This window comes from Pantherophis guttatus, chromosome 5 (genome assembly GCF_059756535.1).
Source record: "Pantherophis guttatus breed Tessera chromosome 5, ASM5975653v1, whole genome shotgun sequence".
NCBI classification, from domain to species: domain Eukaryota; kingdom Metazoa; phylum Chordata; class Lepidosauria; order Squamata; family Colubridae; genus Pantherophis; species Pantherophis guttatus.
Window position 1 is genome coordinate 36085371 of NC_142067.1, and position 19029 is coordinate 36104399.

The 19029-nt window shown below is 37.3% G+C and overlaps 1 protein-coding gene across 1 annotated transcript in view; it reads right to left on the minus strand.

Moving 5' to 3' along the window:
• The window catches only part of MYH15 (myosin heavy chain 15), a 93324-nt gene that overhangs the window by 3922 nt on the left and 70373 nt on the right, over positions 1–19029 (minus strand). Inside the window, exons 34-41 of the mRNA XM_034413066.3 lie at positions 16885–17000; positions 13975–14167; positions 12504–12707; positions 10728–10853; positions 10360–10530; positions 8074–8178; positions 7035–7130; positions 4744–4881 (exon numbers count right to left, since the gene is read on the minus strand). Of these exons, the coding sequence (XP_034268957.2) occupies positions 4744–4881; positions 7035–7130; positions 8074–8178; positions 10360–10530; positions 10728–10853; positions 12504–12707; positions 13975–14167; positions 16885–17000 (1149 nt within the window). The remainder of the gene's footprint in view (positions 1–4743; positions 4882–7034; positions 7131–8073; positions 8179–10359; positions 10531–10727; positions 10854–12503; positions 12708–13974; positions 14168–16884; positions 17001–19029) is intronic.

A 19029-nucleotide genomic window follows, 5' to 3' on the forward strand; every position in this document is an offset into this window, starting at 1 on the left:
ATCCGCCAGTTGCGTCCCTTTCTAGATCGGGACTCCCTACACACAGTCACTCATGCCCTCGTCACCTCTCGTCTGGATTATTGTAACGCTCTCTACATGGGGCTCCCCTTGAGGTGCACTCGGACGCTCCAACTGGTGCAGAGTGCGGCCGCGCGGGTGGTTATGGGAGCAACATGGAGCTCCCATGTAACACCTCTCCTGCGTGAGCTGCACTGGCTCCCGGTGGTCTTCCAAGTGCGCTTCAAGGTTTTGGTTACCACCTTTAAAGCGCTCCATGGCTTAGGACCTGGTTATCTACGGGACCGCCTGCTACCACCAATAGCCTCCCACCGGCCAGTACGCTCCCATAGAGAGGGGCTCCTCCAGGTGCCGTCGGCCAAACAATGTCGACTGGCGGCCCCTAGGGGGAGAGCCTTCTCTGTGGGGGCACCTACGATCTGGAACGAGCTCCCCCCGGAGATACGGAGGATCCCGGATCTTCGCACCTTCCGTCGCGCGCTTAAAACGTTTTTATTTAATCTGTTTAATTATGGGGTATTTTAAAATTCAGCCTAAATTATTTAATTCGTTTTAATTTATTTTAAATTTTGTATTTCTGTGTTTTATCTTCTGTCTGTTCACCGCCCTGAGTCCTTCGGGAGAAGGGTGGTATAGAAATTTAATAAAATAAATAAATAAAATAAATGATTGTGTCATTGCTTTGAGTGACTTTTTGCATGTGTCCTCAGGGCAGCTGAGAAGGGGTTAAGTGGTACAATGTACTGCTAACGATATGAGGACAGTTCGTCAGCTCTTGCCTATCAAAATATTCATGAAGGGACATGATGCTGTTCTTTGTGCAAGCAAGACCATTCCACTCCTATTTTCTTCTGCCCTTGAGGGTGATTTTATTTCCCTTTTTTCATACCCATGTACTTTTATCCTATTTAAACATTATGTGTCTTCTCTATAGAATATTAATGCCTGCTTTTAAGTTCCATGTTCAGTCTTTCTGTACTTGTTTCAGTCACTCAATTGCATCTTTTATTCCCCTTCATTCTCCTGGGTTTTTTAAAAAAATGTTTCTCAAGCAGCACATACTTGCTTATTAATATAACTTGCATACAGAGGTGGTATTCAGCAGGTTCTGATCAGTTCTGGAGAACTGGTAATGGAAATTTTGAGTAGTTTGGAGAACCGGTAAATATCACCTCTGACTGGCCCTGTCCCTATCTATTCTCTGCCTCTTGAGTCCCAGCTGATCGGGAGTATCCTTCCCCTGGAGTGGTGAGGGAATGGAGATTTTACAGTATCCTTCCCCTGGAGTGAGGTAGGAATGGAGATTTTACAGTATCCTTCCCCTGCTATGCCCACCAAGCCACACCCACCAAGCCACACCCCACCCACCAAGCCACACCCACAGAACCGGTAGTAAAAAAATTTGAATCCCACCACTGCTTGCATATTAACAAGACAGAGGTTCTAGAAGGGGAGGGTAAGGAGGGGTGTGCTTTCCATACTCTCAAAGCATCACTCTTCCCTCCTCATAGACTAGTCTCAATGTGGTGCAGTAGAAATAATCCTACGTAACCAGCATCCGAAGAAATGGGAGGAAATCCTGGAGACCATAGCATAATGGTTCTATCTGTGCCAGTGACAGCAAATGCAGCAAACAGGAAGTAGAGTTTTTTCCCCCCATGAGAGAAGAGAACATTGCTGATATTCAGGAGAGAAATTTCATGTCATTTAGTCTTCTTCAGAGCAGTCTGGTATGTAGTTAAGCCATTAGACTTGAAACGAAAAGACTGTGAGTACTAGTTCTGAGGAATCATTGGTGCTCCCTGAGCTTGGTTGTTTCCTTGCAGACATTTCATTATCCAAAGTAGTTACATTATCAGTGGACTACTAGCACTGATGGTGTTACCTAACTTGGGTAATGAAATGTCTGCATGAAAACAACCAAGCTCAGACAGCACCAAGGAAACCTCATTTCAACCCTGAGCTACAAAGATTCTTCTTTATTGGAGTACTAGTCCTGCCTGAAGCCAGTTGGGTTATCTTGGGCCAGTCTCAGCGGTGAAATCTGGCCAGATCTATCTGGCTTGTGCGAACCAATAGGGCCAGCAGTGGGAGGCTCCGCCCACCTGCTGGGACATCATCACATCGCGTTTTTGACCCTCTGCACATGGTTAGAAGAGGCACATGCAAATGTAGGGAGCACAAACACGCTCTCACATTTCCGAACCAGTAGCGAAGTTAAGTGCATTTCACTGCTGGCCAGTCTCTCTCAGCTTCTCTCCCAGCTGACGCCAAGAGTCAACACCAACTCATAGGGATGCAGACATGCTAAACATGCACATATACACTTCTTTCCAAGGTCTCCTCAATTAAGGAATAGCACACGACTTCTTCCACTGAACCTTTGGCTTGCAGTGGCAAAAAAGTTGTAAGCTTCAGACTGACTCAAGGAATGTGGAAATGGAGTTGCATAGGATCACTCTGAGAAGGCAAGAAATGATCCCTATTTTGTGTTATCTACCTATTGCAACTCAGGATCAGTCAGGAATACCTGAAGGACTTTCTAACCAGCATTACTTGTAAATGGGTGGAATTTTGGGATGCACATTGGGATGACAGTGTAGGCACCATAATGGTTTGGGATATGTTTCAAATATCACCTTTCACTAACATCTTTTTAAATTTGGCCATAAAGTTTAACTCATGTAAGACTAGTGCTAATGTTACAATTTCAAAATATTAAACTCAGCTCTGAGTGAATAGGTACAAGTCTAACAATAGGTCTTATGCCAAAGGTTCACTGCCGCCTGCTTCTTCCGCTGTCATTAAAATCCACTTCTTTCTACACCAGTCATATTACACTGTTGCCCACAATGTGCAGTAGAATATGCGTGTCTTACTTCTATGCTTGTCCTCTTCCTCACAGTCTAGCTGCTTGATTCTGAGAGTTTCTGAAACAACTCAACAATGTAGCCAGCTTGTGTTGTCTATAATTGTCTTCTCTGATACAGTTGCTCAAATTACTGACCTGCCTTCCACTAATTCTGTCACCTACTTACAATTAGATTATGAGAAGCAAACCGTTTGAGAAGTGAAACCCTTCTAATCTTTCAAATAGAATATTGCTAATAAGCACAACTTTATGAATTAGTGTCACATTGAGATTTGTCATTCAGTGTCTTTTTGTATCTTCCCAGAAGCGGTTCTTGTTAAAATAAGGATGGCATCTTGATACGCAAAATTGAATTGGGCACCTACAAACATTAAATCTTCGGTTTAACTACCATCAGGTCTGATTCACAAACCTATTTAGTGTATAACAGATATGTTATACACTAAATAGTGTATAACAGATATGAATTTCAGGTTGTAATATTTTCTGGAATACTTGAAAATCAGAAGCAGAATTCTGTAAATAACATAATTGCCCTCACATGATTCTCATGGGTATTAATTTGGCCTTCATGAGACCAGAATGTTGGACTAGATAAAAACCAAGGTCTTTTCATGATCTCATGACTGAGTAATATTTCGGAGGAAAGTGGCAAGATAGTGAGGGAAAGACAGGCAGATAGGTTAAATATTCTGCATGTAGCTTTTTTTACATTTTGAATTGGAAAAAGGTTAACTGCCTCCAAGTTTCCCAAAATTGCTAGATTTTGATCCTCCTATATTATAACACCAAGCTGTGATTTTATTGTAATATTTGTAACTGCTTAAAAAAGGAAGCAACAGAAGATGTAGGCACTCATATAACCTGCAGAGAAGGTGAGACTGCAGTGTCTATTATAGATAGTGTGTGAGGTTGTAAGCTTTTGTTATTTATACAGGCTGAAGGCATGTATATGTTCTCCACTGGCCCTCTGGGGAGCCCTCAGAATGGTGACCATGACAACAACCAATGATAATGCAATTTGCACTAGAGGCCACTTTTTTAGTCTCCACTGTTCTTTTCGGAGCTTTCAGTGGGTAAAGTCAGTGAATAATTTCTTTGTGTCAATACCCACCACCATTGGAGAAAATAACATGATAAAACAAGATAACATGAAATGTAATTGCTCCTATATTAAAATCAGCTACAGTATTAACAACCACTTTTAAAGCTGTTTTGTGGCACAAATTTGAATTTTAAAAATCCTTTGTCAACTCCCAAATTGTTTTAATAGTCCTAGATTACATCTTTAGTTATTAATTGTAATATTAATTACAGTCATTTTAAAAGTACAATTACATGGGCAAAGCATGGCTGATTAATTCACGGTGGGTACCTTTTTAAATACTAATAGTCCAGACTGAAATAATTTTGGTTTCTGTGTTCAACAGCACTTTATTTCAAATGATACTCATGTAGTATATAATGCTTTTTTAGCTCAGCGAGGGTAGAAAGAGTGGATCGTTACTCACTCCAGCCTAGCATAGTCTTTCCAATCATAATGTTTTTCCAGATTCATTAGGAGAATACTGTAGACTGGTTGAGAAATAACAAATGATGGGGTACTCAAGATACCTAGATGGAAAAGTCTAATTTAGTGGCCCAATGCTCCATTTTTGAATCTCAGTTCTCATCCCATCTGACAGGAATGGCCTTCTCCTCTAAAGGGACCAGGCAGAAGAGAATCAGGAATGACTTTCACCTTGGAAAAAATTAATTTCAGTGGCATATTCTAGATACTTTGCCTATCCTTGTTCTTCTCCTTTACTGTCCTTTTAGAGATTCTAGCAGAATCATTTTTTCCCACTTCATACCTTTTTCAGGCCAATGTCTCTTGACTTGGTCCGGAGCTTATTAACCTGAGATTCAGCAATCTCAGCTCGTTCTTCGGCATCATCCAGCTCATGCTGCTGTTTCCTATATTTTGTAAGGTATTGATTAGCTTGAGCTTCCTGTTGGGGAAAAACATATAAGGATATAACAATATTTGACTTTGACAATCAAGAAGCAAAGGTCCTCTGAAACATACAGGCAAGACAAAACAGGTTTATACATAGCAAATTGCCTTTCAGATATATTGAACTGAAAGTTCTATCACATCTACCAGCCAGGAGTTTATGGGAATTGTAATCCAACACCTTTAAAAAGCATTAAGCTGGAAAAGGCTGCTGTACTTCATTGTTAAATATTTAATGATATTGTGCTGGAAAGCAGTTTCATTTATACCAATCTATGAAGTTACTAAGGAGGGACACTGAGTTGCATTTCATAATTGGCTTGTTTGGTTTTGGCTTGTCATAATGGATAAATCTAACCATTGTGGCTTATAAAAAAAGGCATGTTGGAAGGATTTTTTTTTTGATAGGAATAATGGGTTTTAATAGGATGATCCCCACATTTGACATTATTTCATTTGCTTTTAAATTTAATTGGATTTTTTTTAAAAATAACATCTGTCCTCCAGTCATATCAATGGTGTCTACAGGAGGAACAAAAATAAGTCAGGATGGCACTCACAGTTGCATGATTGAAGCGCTGCCCTTTTTGTACCTGAAATAATGTCACACACTTTTTCTTTTTTAACCTCTTGTAGATACCACTGAATCATATATACAATGTTTTCCTCCTTTAAAAAAATATAATTTAATAATTTCTATTTCTATTTTGATATATCTGTGTATCATTTGGAGGTTGCCTATGGTTCTGGTTGTATATTCCTCCTTTATAGCCTAGCATGGTGCATAAGCCTAAACATATGAGGTCAATTTAATAAACCATGATTAAATCAAGATTTCTGAGCTGAATAGTTAAACGTTAAATAGTTAAATAGAGCCTGGTGGCGCAGCAGACTAATAGCCTGTTATTAACATTCAGCTGCCTGCAATTACTGCAAGTTCGAATCTCCCCAGGCTCAAGGTTGACTCAGCCTTCCATCCTTTCTAAGGTAGGTAAATTGAGGACCCAGTTTGTCGGGGCAATAAGCTGACTTTGTATAAATATACAAAAGTATGAAGGCTATTGCTTAACGCATTGTAAGCCGCCCTGAGTCTCCAGAGAAGGACGGCATATAAATCAAATTTAAAAAAACAAACACACAAACAAAAAAACCGACAGATATCAAAGTGTAGAATTAACACAGATCAGCAAGTAGAATTAAGGTTTTATAAATGGTCAAGAAATTATTCCTTTTTCAAGTATAAAGTCAAAATTGTCATTATTAAAGTACAGAATGAAATGCTGATCAAGCATTGTCATGAACAGACTAAATTTATTTTGAAAGTTTAATAGCTCACTCTTGTAGTCACTATATATAGATTTTGAACTTACCGTATTCAGGTGTTGCATTATTATATTTAAATTATATTTAAATATTTATCAGAATCTAATCTAATGAAAATTAAATATAACCTTTCATAAGTCTATTACAAAAGGTTATTTTCTATTATATTTGTATTCATTTGCATGAAAATGGATTTATCTTTTACTTACACTATTTTGCTTTTTAGTTTTCAAGGGAGGAATTCCACAGCATCCACAGAACAGGGAAGCAATGATTGAAATAATGGTGTGCTTGTGTAAATGCACACACATAAGTGGATTTGCGACTCAGCAAAAATAACACCCAGATTTAACATAATTTAACCCGATTGCATTGCTTTTAAGAAGACTGATCGACCTTTGAGAAAATCTTGTGTGCAAGTTGTGTATGCAACCACTTCATGGGATTGCAGCTTTCAGTAAACACACATATTGCTTTGTTTCTGTTCTGCAGGGTAGTAAGCAAGATCTATCACTCTCGACTGAGGCAAAAACAAAAATTAGAGTGATCTCTAATTTATCATGCTAAAATAAATGATTTCATCTCATAATGTATCGTAGATTTTCAATTCTGAAGGATGAAATTGTATTTCTGTTCAATGGTACTCATTCCAATTGCAATTTTCTGTATTTCTAATGTTGGGGCACTTCTTTAAACAAAATGGCCCCATTTTTGAAAACTCCAGGATTTTTGGAAATATCATAAAAAGATAGAAACATGCAATGTAATAAAATTTAGGGGGGGGATAAAAACTGAATATACAATAATGACTACAATACCACTTACAGCTTCTTCTGCTTGGTGCTTGTAGCTTTTTACTTTCAGTTGCAATTTATCAATTAGCTCCTGCATTCTTGTCAAATTCTTTTTGTCTTCTTCTGCCTTTTAATAAATAAAGGATTAACGTCAGCAACTATGAGTTATGCACAAATGCTAGCCTAACAGGTAAAACAGTTTGCTTTACTGAAAGTCCAAATGTTGTTTCTTAAGATATAATTCTTTATTTTTATTACATTTCATCTTGTCATTCCTCCAGGTAGCTCAGGATGACCTTCATTGGACTGCTGTGTTTATCAACAAATGAGAGTAAAGGAAAGAATAGGTGAAGAATCACAGTTTCCACCATAGCTGGAATATTTAAAAAATGGTAGTCCTCTTTCCTTCCAGAAAGCAATAAAATACAAACATGAAGTATGTATTTAAATTAACCAAAATATCACCACAGTTCACATGAGAAGAAACTAGTGGACTAATCATATACACTTGCATACTTTAATTACATGGGTTTTTTTTCAAAAAAAATGAAGGACACAAGTACAATTTTCATCATCTCCTATAACTGAAGATGATACCCTCTGTTGGGACAATAACTATAGGCCATCGATATCAGTTAGAGGTTTAACTGTACTTTTTTCAGGACTACTTTCCAACCTAGAGTTGGCTATATTAAGGAACTATTAAGTTTAATACTATTTTAGAGAAAAGTCTTCACACTTAATATGGAAAGAAGCATGTCATTTTCCAACATAACAATCATGGACTCCTAATGTTTACTCTATCTTCTCTAACTGATACTATTAATTATTTCTGTTTTCCATTCTTGAAAGTTAACAGAAGTTACACTAAATTATTTAACAAAGATTAATAACAAATGTACTTACACTATAGTAATAAGTTAACCTAATACTAATAAATAAAACTCTATTGCGGTTTGTTAATTTCTTAAGAAATGTTGCTTTATATATATAAGTGTATAGTATCTGGAAAAAAAAGTGTTAGTTTACTATTTTACTGCAATATTTTAAGATCGCTAAACTAGAATTACCTGGTAAGTCAACTCCTTGATGCGCCTCTCGTATTTGCGGACTCCTTTCTGAGACTCAGTATTTCGACGAACTTCTACCTCTAGCTCATTTTCTAGCTCACGAATCTACACCAATACAGAAATATTATTAGATTGTGTTTACCATAACACTGAGCTCAAGGTGAACAAATTTGCATAGATTGTAGATGTAACTCACTCTCCAGATTACTAATAACCTTCCAATTAGTCTATGATGTCATCAGAAGGGATAACTTTTTGTCATTTTAAAAGGTTTATTGAAAGTTTTTGGAATGGGAAGAATGTCAGTTCATCTCTCAGAAAACTGATGTTCCCTTTCCCATTCTTAGTTGAACATTTTTACCTGAACACTGTATTGTTAAAATTCAGCTATATTGATTCATGTTTTAGTGGTATGGTTTCAGCTTATTTTGTGATAGATGGAAAGAGTTTTAAATGTTCCAGAGGCCCTGTCATATTTTATTTATTAGCTGGCCAGTGGAGTCTGAGCTGTATACAAAACAGGAAAATCCATAAAAACAGGTATAATATCAAACCAAGCCAACAGCCAGGCCACAGCAATGTTATTAACAACTCAAATCAAACAAAATAAGGACCCTAGCTGAACAATAATATATCTAAACCTAGGATCCTATCAGGCTTTTCAGAGATTTTCATAACCTTAACACAAAGAACACAGTCCTTGTCTCTGGCAGGATGCTGTTCCAGAAGGTGGGGCTGTGTTAGAGAAGGCATTTTTTCCTTAGACCCACAAAGATGACAGTGTTTATTAGAAGGGACCTGGAGTGTATTCATTCTGCTGGGACACATCAGGGGAAAAATATTGGAGACAAATATTCCTCAGATATCCAGTCTCTTTTTTATCAAAAGATTATAATACAATTCAATTACTTTCTTCTGAATTTTGTCCCTACATATGGGATGAGAAGCACAGGATGTAAGCTATATGTTGTGATTTGTAAACCACATTTTATAGTAAAATAGGTGAAGCCAATGGGTTACATGTCATTGAGTTTGTAATTCAGGAATTTAGTAATATATATTAGTCCATGAGATTATGGATCTGTACAACCCAGTGCTTTGCAAAAATGTTGGCACAAGGCAGCTATATAGCTAAATTATAGGAGGCAAGAAACAGGATTCGTGAAAATGATATCAAAGTAGAGGACTAAGTTGAGGGAGAGATACACTAGTTTTTTTCTTGAATTAAAATACCAGAGAATCCATGCACAGCTCAGCCAATGTGGAAGGTGAAAGAAAGGAGACTGCACAACAGACTTGAGATCAAGATAGGCAAAAAGAAAACGAGCTAAAGATCTTAAAGCATGGGACATTGGCAGAGATAATTTAGAGTGAATACATACCGTATTTTTCGGAGTATAAGACGTTCCGGACTATAAAACGCACCCACCTTTTTTGGGGAAGAAAACAACAACAAAAATCTACCTCTGCCTCCCAGCAATTTGCCTCATTGCAGCAAACAGCGGAGGCCTGTGCGGCAATAAGCAATGGCAAGCCCCGCAGCCTGAAACAGCTGAGGGTCAGGAGTCCGATCCAATTGACAATCAGCTGCTTGTGCTAATCAGGCTGTGCTGAAGCTGAAATGGGCTGTTTGTTGCAAGGAGGTAAATTGCTGGGAGGGAAAGGCCAAAGGGTGGGGGCCGGCAGGTGGGCGGGGCTACATTTGGTGTATAAGACACATCCAAATTTTTGCTCTCTTTTAGGAGGGGAAAAGTGCATCTTATACTCCGAAAAATATGGTATATGCAACATACAGCGGGAGTTGGTGCAAGAAGTTTAGTATTCTAGAAAATTATGATTGCATTTGTACATATATCTATAAGCTCCTCTTTAATGAAATAAGTAAAAATATAGGAAGTTCACAATGTAAGGTAGAATATTTTTTTGCTCTTGGATACCCTAGAGGGAGAATTGCCCCACTGTATTCCCACGTATGTAGAAGGTTTGGCACCAAGGCTGATGGATAGACATTCTAAAGAATCTGCTTGGAAGACTTTTTGGGAAAATCAGTTCTTGGAATCAGGATTGGTTCTAATGTTATAGCAAGGCCTATATCTGCTTTAAAAATTAACTAAAAGGATAGGTAAATATAATAATCATTGATTTATATTATTTTCTATCATTTTAAAGACACACTAGATACTCTTAAATCAAAGTATACTAAATAACAATATTAACTCAGCCAGAACTAAGTACACATTTTTGAAGTAGGAAACTACCACTTGATTTGAATTCAAAGAAAAATACCCTTGATTCCAGCTTCTGAATCTGCTTCTTGCCCCCTTTGAGGGCAATTTGTTCTGCTTCATCAAGTCTCTTCTGTAAATCTTTGATAGTCTGTTCCATATTCTTTTTCATGCGCTCCAAGTGAGCACTGGTATCCTGCTCTTTCTTAAGTTCTTCAGCCATCATTGCTGCCTGAAATAACATAAAGATGTGAAATGGCATCTTCTACAATTCCAAAATGAGTCTTTTCATTTTTATGATTTAATGGGCATAGGAATTTAAAGCTCTATATAAATTTTCACAACCAATCATAGATAATACTGTTCTAAATAAGTACTATAACAAAGCAATTATTTAGGCTGAAATGAAAAAAGAGGATGTTTACTTACATCAGTGATTGCTTTTTTGGCCTTTTCTTCAGCATTCCTGCATTCCTGTATAGCTTCTTCCACCTCAGTTTGTATTTGAGTAACATCAGTCTCCAGCTTCTTCTTCTGGTTGATTAGGCTTGTATTCTTTTATTTCAAAGGAAAAGGAATGTTAATTAGGAGGACAGGATCTTTTGTAGCACTAGGACCACAATGGTGGGTTGCCCCTGGTTCTGACTGGTTTGCAAGTACCGGTAGTAAAACCGGCGGGAGGCTCCGCCCACTGACCCAGACATCATCATAGGTTGTTGTGGCCCCGCCCTCTGAGCCTGTCCCATCGGAGGAAGAAAGCTCCGAGCATGAGGAAGAGGAGTCAGCCAGGCCTCCCTCTCCAGGCCCCTCCCCTCTGGCATTGTCTCAAGTGCCGGTCGAGGGAGAGGAGACAGCTGATTCCAGTCAAAGTGATAATGAGACATCATTCCTGGACGCACGCCTCCGAAGGCGTGATAAACGTTTGCAGCAGCTTAGGAGGTGTGCTAGGGATTAGCACTGAGTCACTGGACCACACCCCAGAGACTATATAATAGAGAGGGGTGGTCAAGGATCTTTTGTGACGAACAAAGCAAAACCTTGGAGTCACTAAAGCCTCGTCCGGAACTGCTGGGAGGAATATTATTTCTGTTTGGACTTTCTTGAACGTTCGTATTTTATCTGTCTGTTTGTGCAAATAAAGACCCTTGGCAGACGGTGTGTCTATCGCTGCCAAGTCGGAGATAAGAACTGGGTGCGTTCCAAAGAGTTTCCTTAACCCTCGGCTGGCTGTGTGTGTGTGTGTGGGGACGGGGACAGATCATAGGTGATCTGCACATGAGCGATGCAAACCGGTAGTAAAAGTAAGTAGAACCCACCCCTGTAGGACCAGTGCAAATAAGATAAACTATAACAATAGTCTTATTCATTCTTGGAGTTGTTTATGAGATGCATCTATGGAATAGTCCCTAATCCATTAAACAATAAGATAATATATTTGCTACATTTATTGAGACCTCACATTTTTCTATACTTCTGGAACCTGGTTAAAAAATCTCTCAACTCTCAATAAAATGGGTTCTATGTTTTATGCAAGTGAGGGAAAAAAACCCTCTAAAAAGCTTGATATTATACGGCTTCTTTCTTGTAATTAGTTTGCAAAAAGATCACCAATATTGGCTGATATGCCGATCTATAACTTAGAAAACAGCAGGAAGCAAAAAAAGAGTTATCTACCCAAGATGATACTTTTGGAAGTCCCATTATTTCCACAAGGAAGAGCTATGACATGGACTTTCATGGAAATAGTGGGATTTAAAAGAACTTAAATAAGGTACATAATTCTTGTACTGAAATTATCTGGATATTCTCCAAAGCTTTTGCAGCACAGAAGAGCCTTAAAATTTGGATGGAAATTTGGATGGAAAAATGCCCAACAGAAAACAAGCAAGTAATGGATGGGTAAATATTCCCTTAAGCACAAGGGTTTTTAAAGAAATGATCAATCACATAAGTGTACAAGGCCAATTTTCTTTGACCGAGAGGCCAAAAGATAAAATTTAAAATATTGGTCAGTTTGTAATATATACTTTATTCTTTTTCCCCCCTATTCACACAGAAAGAAACCCTGGTGGATAAATCCATTATTTCCTATATGTTGTTCCACAACAAGGAACCACAAAGAAATCATTCCTTTATGGGAAATGTTGGATTTATTATCCACCAGGAGACAGAGAAAAGAATACTGGAACAGGCAAGCAAGCCAACCTGGGTGTGCAGAAGGTTGACACGTTCAGTGGCTTCTAATAATTCTTGTTCTGCCAATTTACGACTACGTTCTGTCTGGTCCAGCACAGCCCTCAGCTCATCCAGCTCAGATTGGAGAAGAGTATTACGTCGATCAGTGACTGCCAATTGCTCTTTGAAATCCTCATTAAGATGTGTTGAATCATCAAGCTGCATTTGCAGTTCCTGAAAGAAGATGAAATCTCACATATATCTGTCTACCTGTCTCTAACTACAGCTGTGGAATTCCTGATGTCTTTATTCACACCTAGGCTTAACTGTGTTTTGTTTTTACTGAAATCAGCAAATATTATGTAAATACTTTTAGAGTTACCTCTTATTATCTTGGAGTAGCTATAAGTTCAGTAGCCTGGCAACTTGAGCTACATAATTGTCATTAAGAGAACCAAGACCAATTTCGAAGTGTTTTTTTTTTAATTATTGGTTGCTTCCATGTCTGCTTCTTGAGAAGTACAATTATCCAAACATTTTGATTTTTCTTAGGGTTTTCTTCTCACAGGTGAACAGAATATGCCATCTACAGTGATAATTATAACTCCCTTCTGTCTCTTTTTTCCACTTACTTAATAAATAACGCAAGCGTATGTGTTTTATATCTTGGTTGGCACATCTCTCATTAAAAATATAAAAAGAAACACAGAGAGATGAAATTCAAAGTGCTCTACCACTTTTAAATAAGTTGATGCCCCACTTCCATCTAGTTTTCTATCTTTTTCTCTTCAGAGTAAAATAAATATTTTTTTTAACAAATGCATGAAAAGTTCTGATTTAGTTCCAAACAAGCTAAAGAGATTTGAATTTTCTTATTTAGCTAAAGAGCTAAAGTTCTGGCACATATGTACATGCATACAAAGATAGCTGCATGCTTATGTAATTCTTGTCCTGGTGCCTATTATGACCATTATGTCTAAGGGAGTAGAGAGAGGAAAACTTAAAATGGAGGAAAAGGATAAGAACTACTACCTCCTGTTATAAATTGCATACTAATGTGAATATGATACAATGACTTGAAATTGCATTAATGGTGTGAGAAAGATAGAGCTTCTTAAGGCTATTCAAGCTGCACAGTCACCAGGGAAAAATATTGATAGATATCATGGCAAATAGTCTTTAAACTATATTTGCCATTGTACTATAAAATACAATTTATGAAATATTGTAGTCCAAGGCTAAGTAGTCTGGCTGGTGACATTTTTTATTCCTCCACACCCAACAATTTTCTCATACATGTTATTTTGTCCAGGTGGACTTATTGTCTTATTTTAGAATGACAGGGGAAAAAAACTTGTATCTGGCCATGGGTTGGCAATTGGAAATTTTCCTTACAACACTAAATTTGAAACTTAGTACTATATGCTATCTGCATCCGTTGTAGTTTTGCTGCTGTTGTTGTTATGATGTACAGATTTCATTAACAATATTCATGGAATACCTTTATTTGAGCTTGAAGGATGCGTGTGGCCTTAGTTGCTTCGGAAGCATGCCGGTTAGCATGGCTCAGCTGGATTTCCATTTCATTGAGGTCACCTTCCATCTTTTTCTTCAGCCTGACAGCCTCATTTCTACTTTTAGCTTCAGAATCCAAGGTAGACTGAAGTGTGTCTATTGTACGCTGCTGGTTTCTCCTATTTTTGAAATAATTTTTTAAATATATACACATCTTTCATCCCAAGTTATCTTCAAGCATTTTTTTTTTTTTTTTTACTATCAGGAAAGCTGTTATATTTTTCTCTGTCTATCAGATAAAAGACAGTCTGGCTCAATTCTTAATTCTTAAAAAGTGATTCCAGGTTTTTTTTTTTTGTTTGTTTATTTCCTTTTGTTTATTAATATATCTTTTGTCAACATATTGTGCAGACAGTAATTATCAATCAGTCTTAACAACATTCTTGCAAATTAAGACAGCATGTGCAGATGGTTCAGCAGATTCATAAGCAGAAGTAAATTGCCCTCTTCTGCATAATGTGTTACTGGCAGAACAACTATGAAAAAAATCTTGCGATGGTTAAGAAATATAGATCACTTGTATCTATAGTAGTTCTTATTGATAAACCTCATTGGATCTAGACTGACAGCACTGGATGTGAGGGCGAGCTGGCTGCGACATCTGTCATCCCATTGATCACCAGGGTTGATTCTGCTGATCTGGTTGGCTAGGCGGGTGTCCCCTTTCTTTGCTCCATGTGCGTCCCTCCCAAAGCTACGCGCTCAGTGGAAGAGGACGACCATCCCAGATAGAAGGCATGTATTGGCAGCATAATCTCTTTCATGATTCTTTTTCCCCAAAACCAAGACCCATTAATTGCTGTAGAGTCTACCTTTTAGTAACCTTGTTTAGAATTGTGAGCCACTTAGAATGGAATGGAAACCCATTCCCTTAGAATTGCCATTCTCTATATCTTTCTTTTTTTCTACCTTTTTCTATTTTTTATTTTGCACTTTTAACTGCTTCTGTTCTTTCTTTGTTTTCTCTAATTATTTTATTATTATTATTCCTAAACATAAAAGTGTGTGTGTAATAATTACAGATTAAAAAAAGAAAAGTGAAGAAATAAATATGTTCAGAGGGTTTGGATTGTGTAGCTCTTAAATATTTGGGCTTGAATCTCTATGAGTTCATTTATATTTGTATTGCAAAATTACAGCTGTTAGTCTTTTACAGACAGTCTAGCCAACTTTAACAATAAACTGGACTCATGGCTGTCTTTAGAAGAGCATATGATGGTCGTAGCCAGGGGGGCTTTTTATCAGGTTCACCTGATCCACCAGTTGCGTCCCTTTCTGGACCGGGAAGCCTTGTGCACGGTCACTTACGCCCTCGTCTCCTCCCGTCTGGACTATTGTAATGCTCTCTACATGGGGCTCCCCTTGAAAGGCACTCGGAGGCTCCAACTGGTCCAGAATGTGGCCGCGCGGGTGGCTATGGGTGCACCTCGTTATGCCCATGTAACACCTCTCCTGCGCAAGCTGCACTGGCTCCCAGTGGTCTTCTGAGTGCAATTCAAGGTGTTGGTCACCACCTTTAAAGCACTCCATGGCATAGGACCAGGATATCTACGGAACCGCCTTCTGCCACAAACAGCCTCCCACCGACCAGTTCGCTCCCACAGAGAGGGACTCCTCAGAGTGCCGTCAGCTCCCTTCTCTGTGGGAGCTCCTGCCCTCTGGAATGAATTGCCCCTGGATATTCGTAACATCTCTGACCTCCGGGTTTTTTGCTCTGCTCTCAAGACGCTACTGTTCCGACAGGCAGGGCTGTCAAATTGAATGATTTTAAATTGGGTTTTAATTTTGGGTTTTAAAATTCGGCCAAAACGATTTAATGATTTTAATTAATTTTAACTAGGATATTGTATATTTGTATATTTGTATTTTAATTCTGGCTGTACACTGCCCTGAGTCCTTCGGGAGTATATTCGGGCGGTATATAAATAAAATTATTATCATTATCATTATCATTATCATTATCATTATCATTATCATTATCATTATCATTATCATTATCATTATTATTATTATAAAACCCAGTTCTCTCAAGACTAGGAAAATGTAAATAAGATATTGTATTCAGGTAGAAATCTGTTCAGTGTTCTTTTTCTCTCTTTAAAAATACTAATTTACAGAAATTTACAAACAGAAAATACAGAATTTACAAACTGGGACACACACACCCAAGAAATTTAAAATTATTTGAATGATCTGATTATTTAAAAAATCTGATAGATTCACCCATACTGCAAACTAATTTTTAGATTTTATTGCACTAGTACTACTAGAGCTGGATGGCAAAAATCCAGATAACCACTACATGGAAACAAAGTATTAGAACTACCTTTATGTTTGCTATTTACTCGTTGTGTACAATTTTGCAGTCTGGACCCAGCCATAGTTAAAATTAATAGGGGCAGTCAGTCATCTTATATCATAGTAATCTCTTTTTCAACAGGAAAATACTCCAAATAACCTCTCGTATTGGGGTATGTCAAATGACATAACCTGCTAATAACACATATACGCAAAAATATCATCAGTGATGAAGTGATATTGGACTCTAGGAAAGCTAGAACACTGAGAAATACTATGTAAAAGCCAATACATGTAGAGTCATAATGTGAAGGCTGTCCTGATACAGATGTTTGCCCCTGCCACAGCCAACACAACTTTGAAAGATGGTGGTAGGTTTGTCCAAACTGCACATATATTGAGCACTTTCAATAATGAATTCCTAAACAGTACTTAAGAGACAAGTTCTAAGCCAAAATTCCATATATAGTTTACCGTTAGTATCAATCCAGTTTTGGTTTTGGTATGACAGGTTGTGTAAACGTTTATCATACTGTACCTGAAGTTTTCAAATTCCTCCTCTTTTTCTGCCAATTTTCGTTCAAAGTCTGCTTTAATTTGGGAAAATTCCAGTTGAAAGCGTAATGTTTTGCTTTCTTCATGTTCCAGAGCTCCCTAATAAGAATGCACAATATAAATTAAGGTTAATTATCTTTAAAAAAAGGAAAAAAAATCACCACACTATATGCTGTGGTAGCTGAAAGGCACAATCCAATATTCTGTTCAGTTGCGAAGCAATCATTATGATAATACCGAAAAGCAGAGACAAAAGATTTCTAACTATTGGTATTCTTTATCAGCATTAGCACCAGTTTGCAACATTTTTACATGCAAGGGTTACTTGGAGCAGGTAATCTTGTCATCACTGATCCTACCTGGTTTGTTTGTTTACAGATGCCTTAGAGTTTTTGTTGAGTCCAGGTGACTCTACAGACCAGTCCTTGCAGTTTTCTATGTTTTCAAAAGTGGTTTGCCACTGCCTTCTTTCAAGAGCTGAGAGAAAGCGACTGGTCCAATGTCATCCAGCTGATTACTTGCCTAAGGCAGGACTGGAACTCAGATTTTTCTTTTCTGACTCCATATCTTAATCATTAGATCAAACTACCATCAAAGAGAATGAAATGTCTATCAGGGCAATTCACCTTGAGTATCATAAAAAGGGAGCAATCTGTTAGTAATTTGGTTTACTACTGTTTTATTATTATTGCCAGGATGACAAGAGGTACATGCAATTGATTCTAATTTAACTGCTTTTGAATGACCCTACAACCTGATTTGATATCAGGATGAAAACAGGTATTATCTGATATCCCCTTCTGGTAGCAAAATGTATTTTGTCTTAGCAGTACATGTTGTGTAAAACACCATTTGTTCTATCTAGCTTAAGCCTCCACTCGTAATGTAATAGCTATGGCAGGCACACACAGGTGTGTAGTAGGGTTGAAGGTTAATTCCTTCCAGGCTATCAAAGCTTCTTATAATAGCACTAAAATATTTACCTGGGCATTTTTATGTGAACTTGATAGCATTGTTTCCATTTCTTTTTAATTTGCATAGGTAGATTATTTATCTTTTCATCCATTTGCTCATTTATGTTTGTTGCAGATATTAAAACAGAGGCATTTATGACTGGCTTTAAGATCTATCATGAATAAACTGCATGGTAATGTACTATAGAAAAAAAATATGTTCTGAGGAATGACAGGAAAAAGGGATATGGAACAAGATGAGCTTTTATGCATCAAAAACCAGCCAATTGATCAATACATTTTTCCTTTAACAAAAGACAATTAAGAATTATTAAGAATCTTTTAAATTTTGTGGCCAAGAGTCCAAATAAAGGCTAAAGTTAATTATTTAACAGCAAATGATAATATAAAATCCTGCGATAATAATTCCTTGATTTTCATTGCATTTGTTTTTCTGATTCAGTTGTGTATTGCATTTTTAAACTGGCTTTTAAAATAGAGCATTGTGCAGCAGAAGGATCAGTATAATTCATTTAGTTCCCTCTTAACTTTCACGTGGATTGAACATTTGTTTTTTTATATAGTGTTATGCCATCTGACTAGATATTATACATTGAGATTCTATAAAATGAAGCAAATTCAATCTGTGGGTATATATGCTTATCAGATGTTGTTATTCTAGTACAACTCTGTAAGCATTGCTAATGAAGGCACATGTGCTTATCTGATTTTAGTCATCTGTCAAATGGAATCATTTTAAGAAACATTTTTTGTTCATGTAAGGGATTGCAGAGAAACTTGTTTATGATTTATTAGGTGGTCATTCCCACAATCTCCAGTCTTCATTCTCTCACACACATTTAAATTCATAAAAACATGTGTAATGTGTAGCGACACTTTATTACGTGGCCTCATTTGTTAAATTTAGAAGTTATTGACTACAATATTGAGGAACAAAAACAATGTAGGAATTAATATATTAACATGGTGGAAGTAAGAATCTAGCTCTGGTTATATTTTCTCTTCATCTCGGCTGTCTTTACTTTTTTTTCTGTCTTCCCAATTTTTTCTCCCTGTATTTGTGAAATGCGTAATGTTGTTTACTCTGGAAAGGAATAGCATGAGGTATGTATGAATATGCATCAAGTGGTTGAGATGGACCTAATTTACCATGC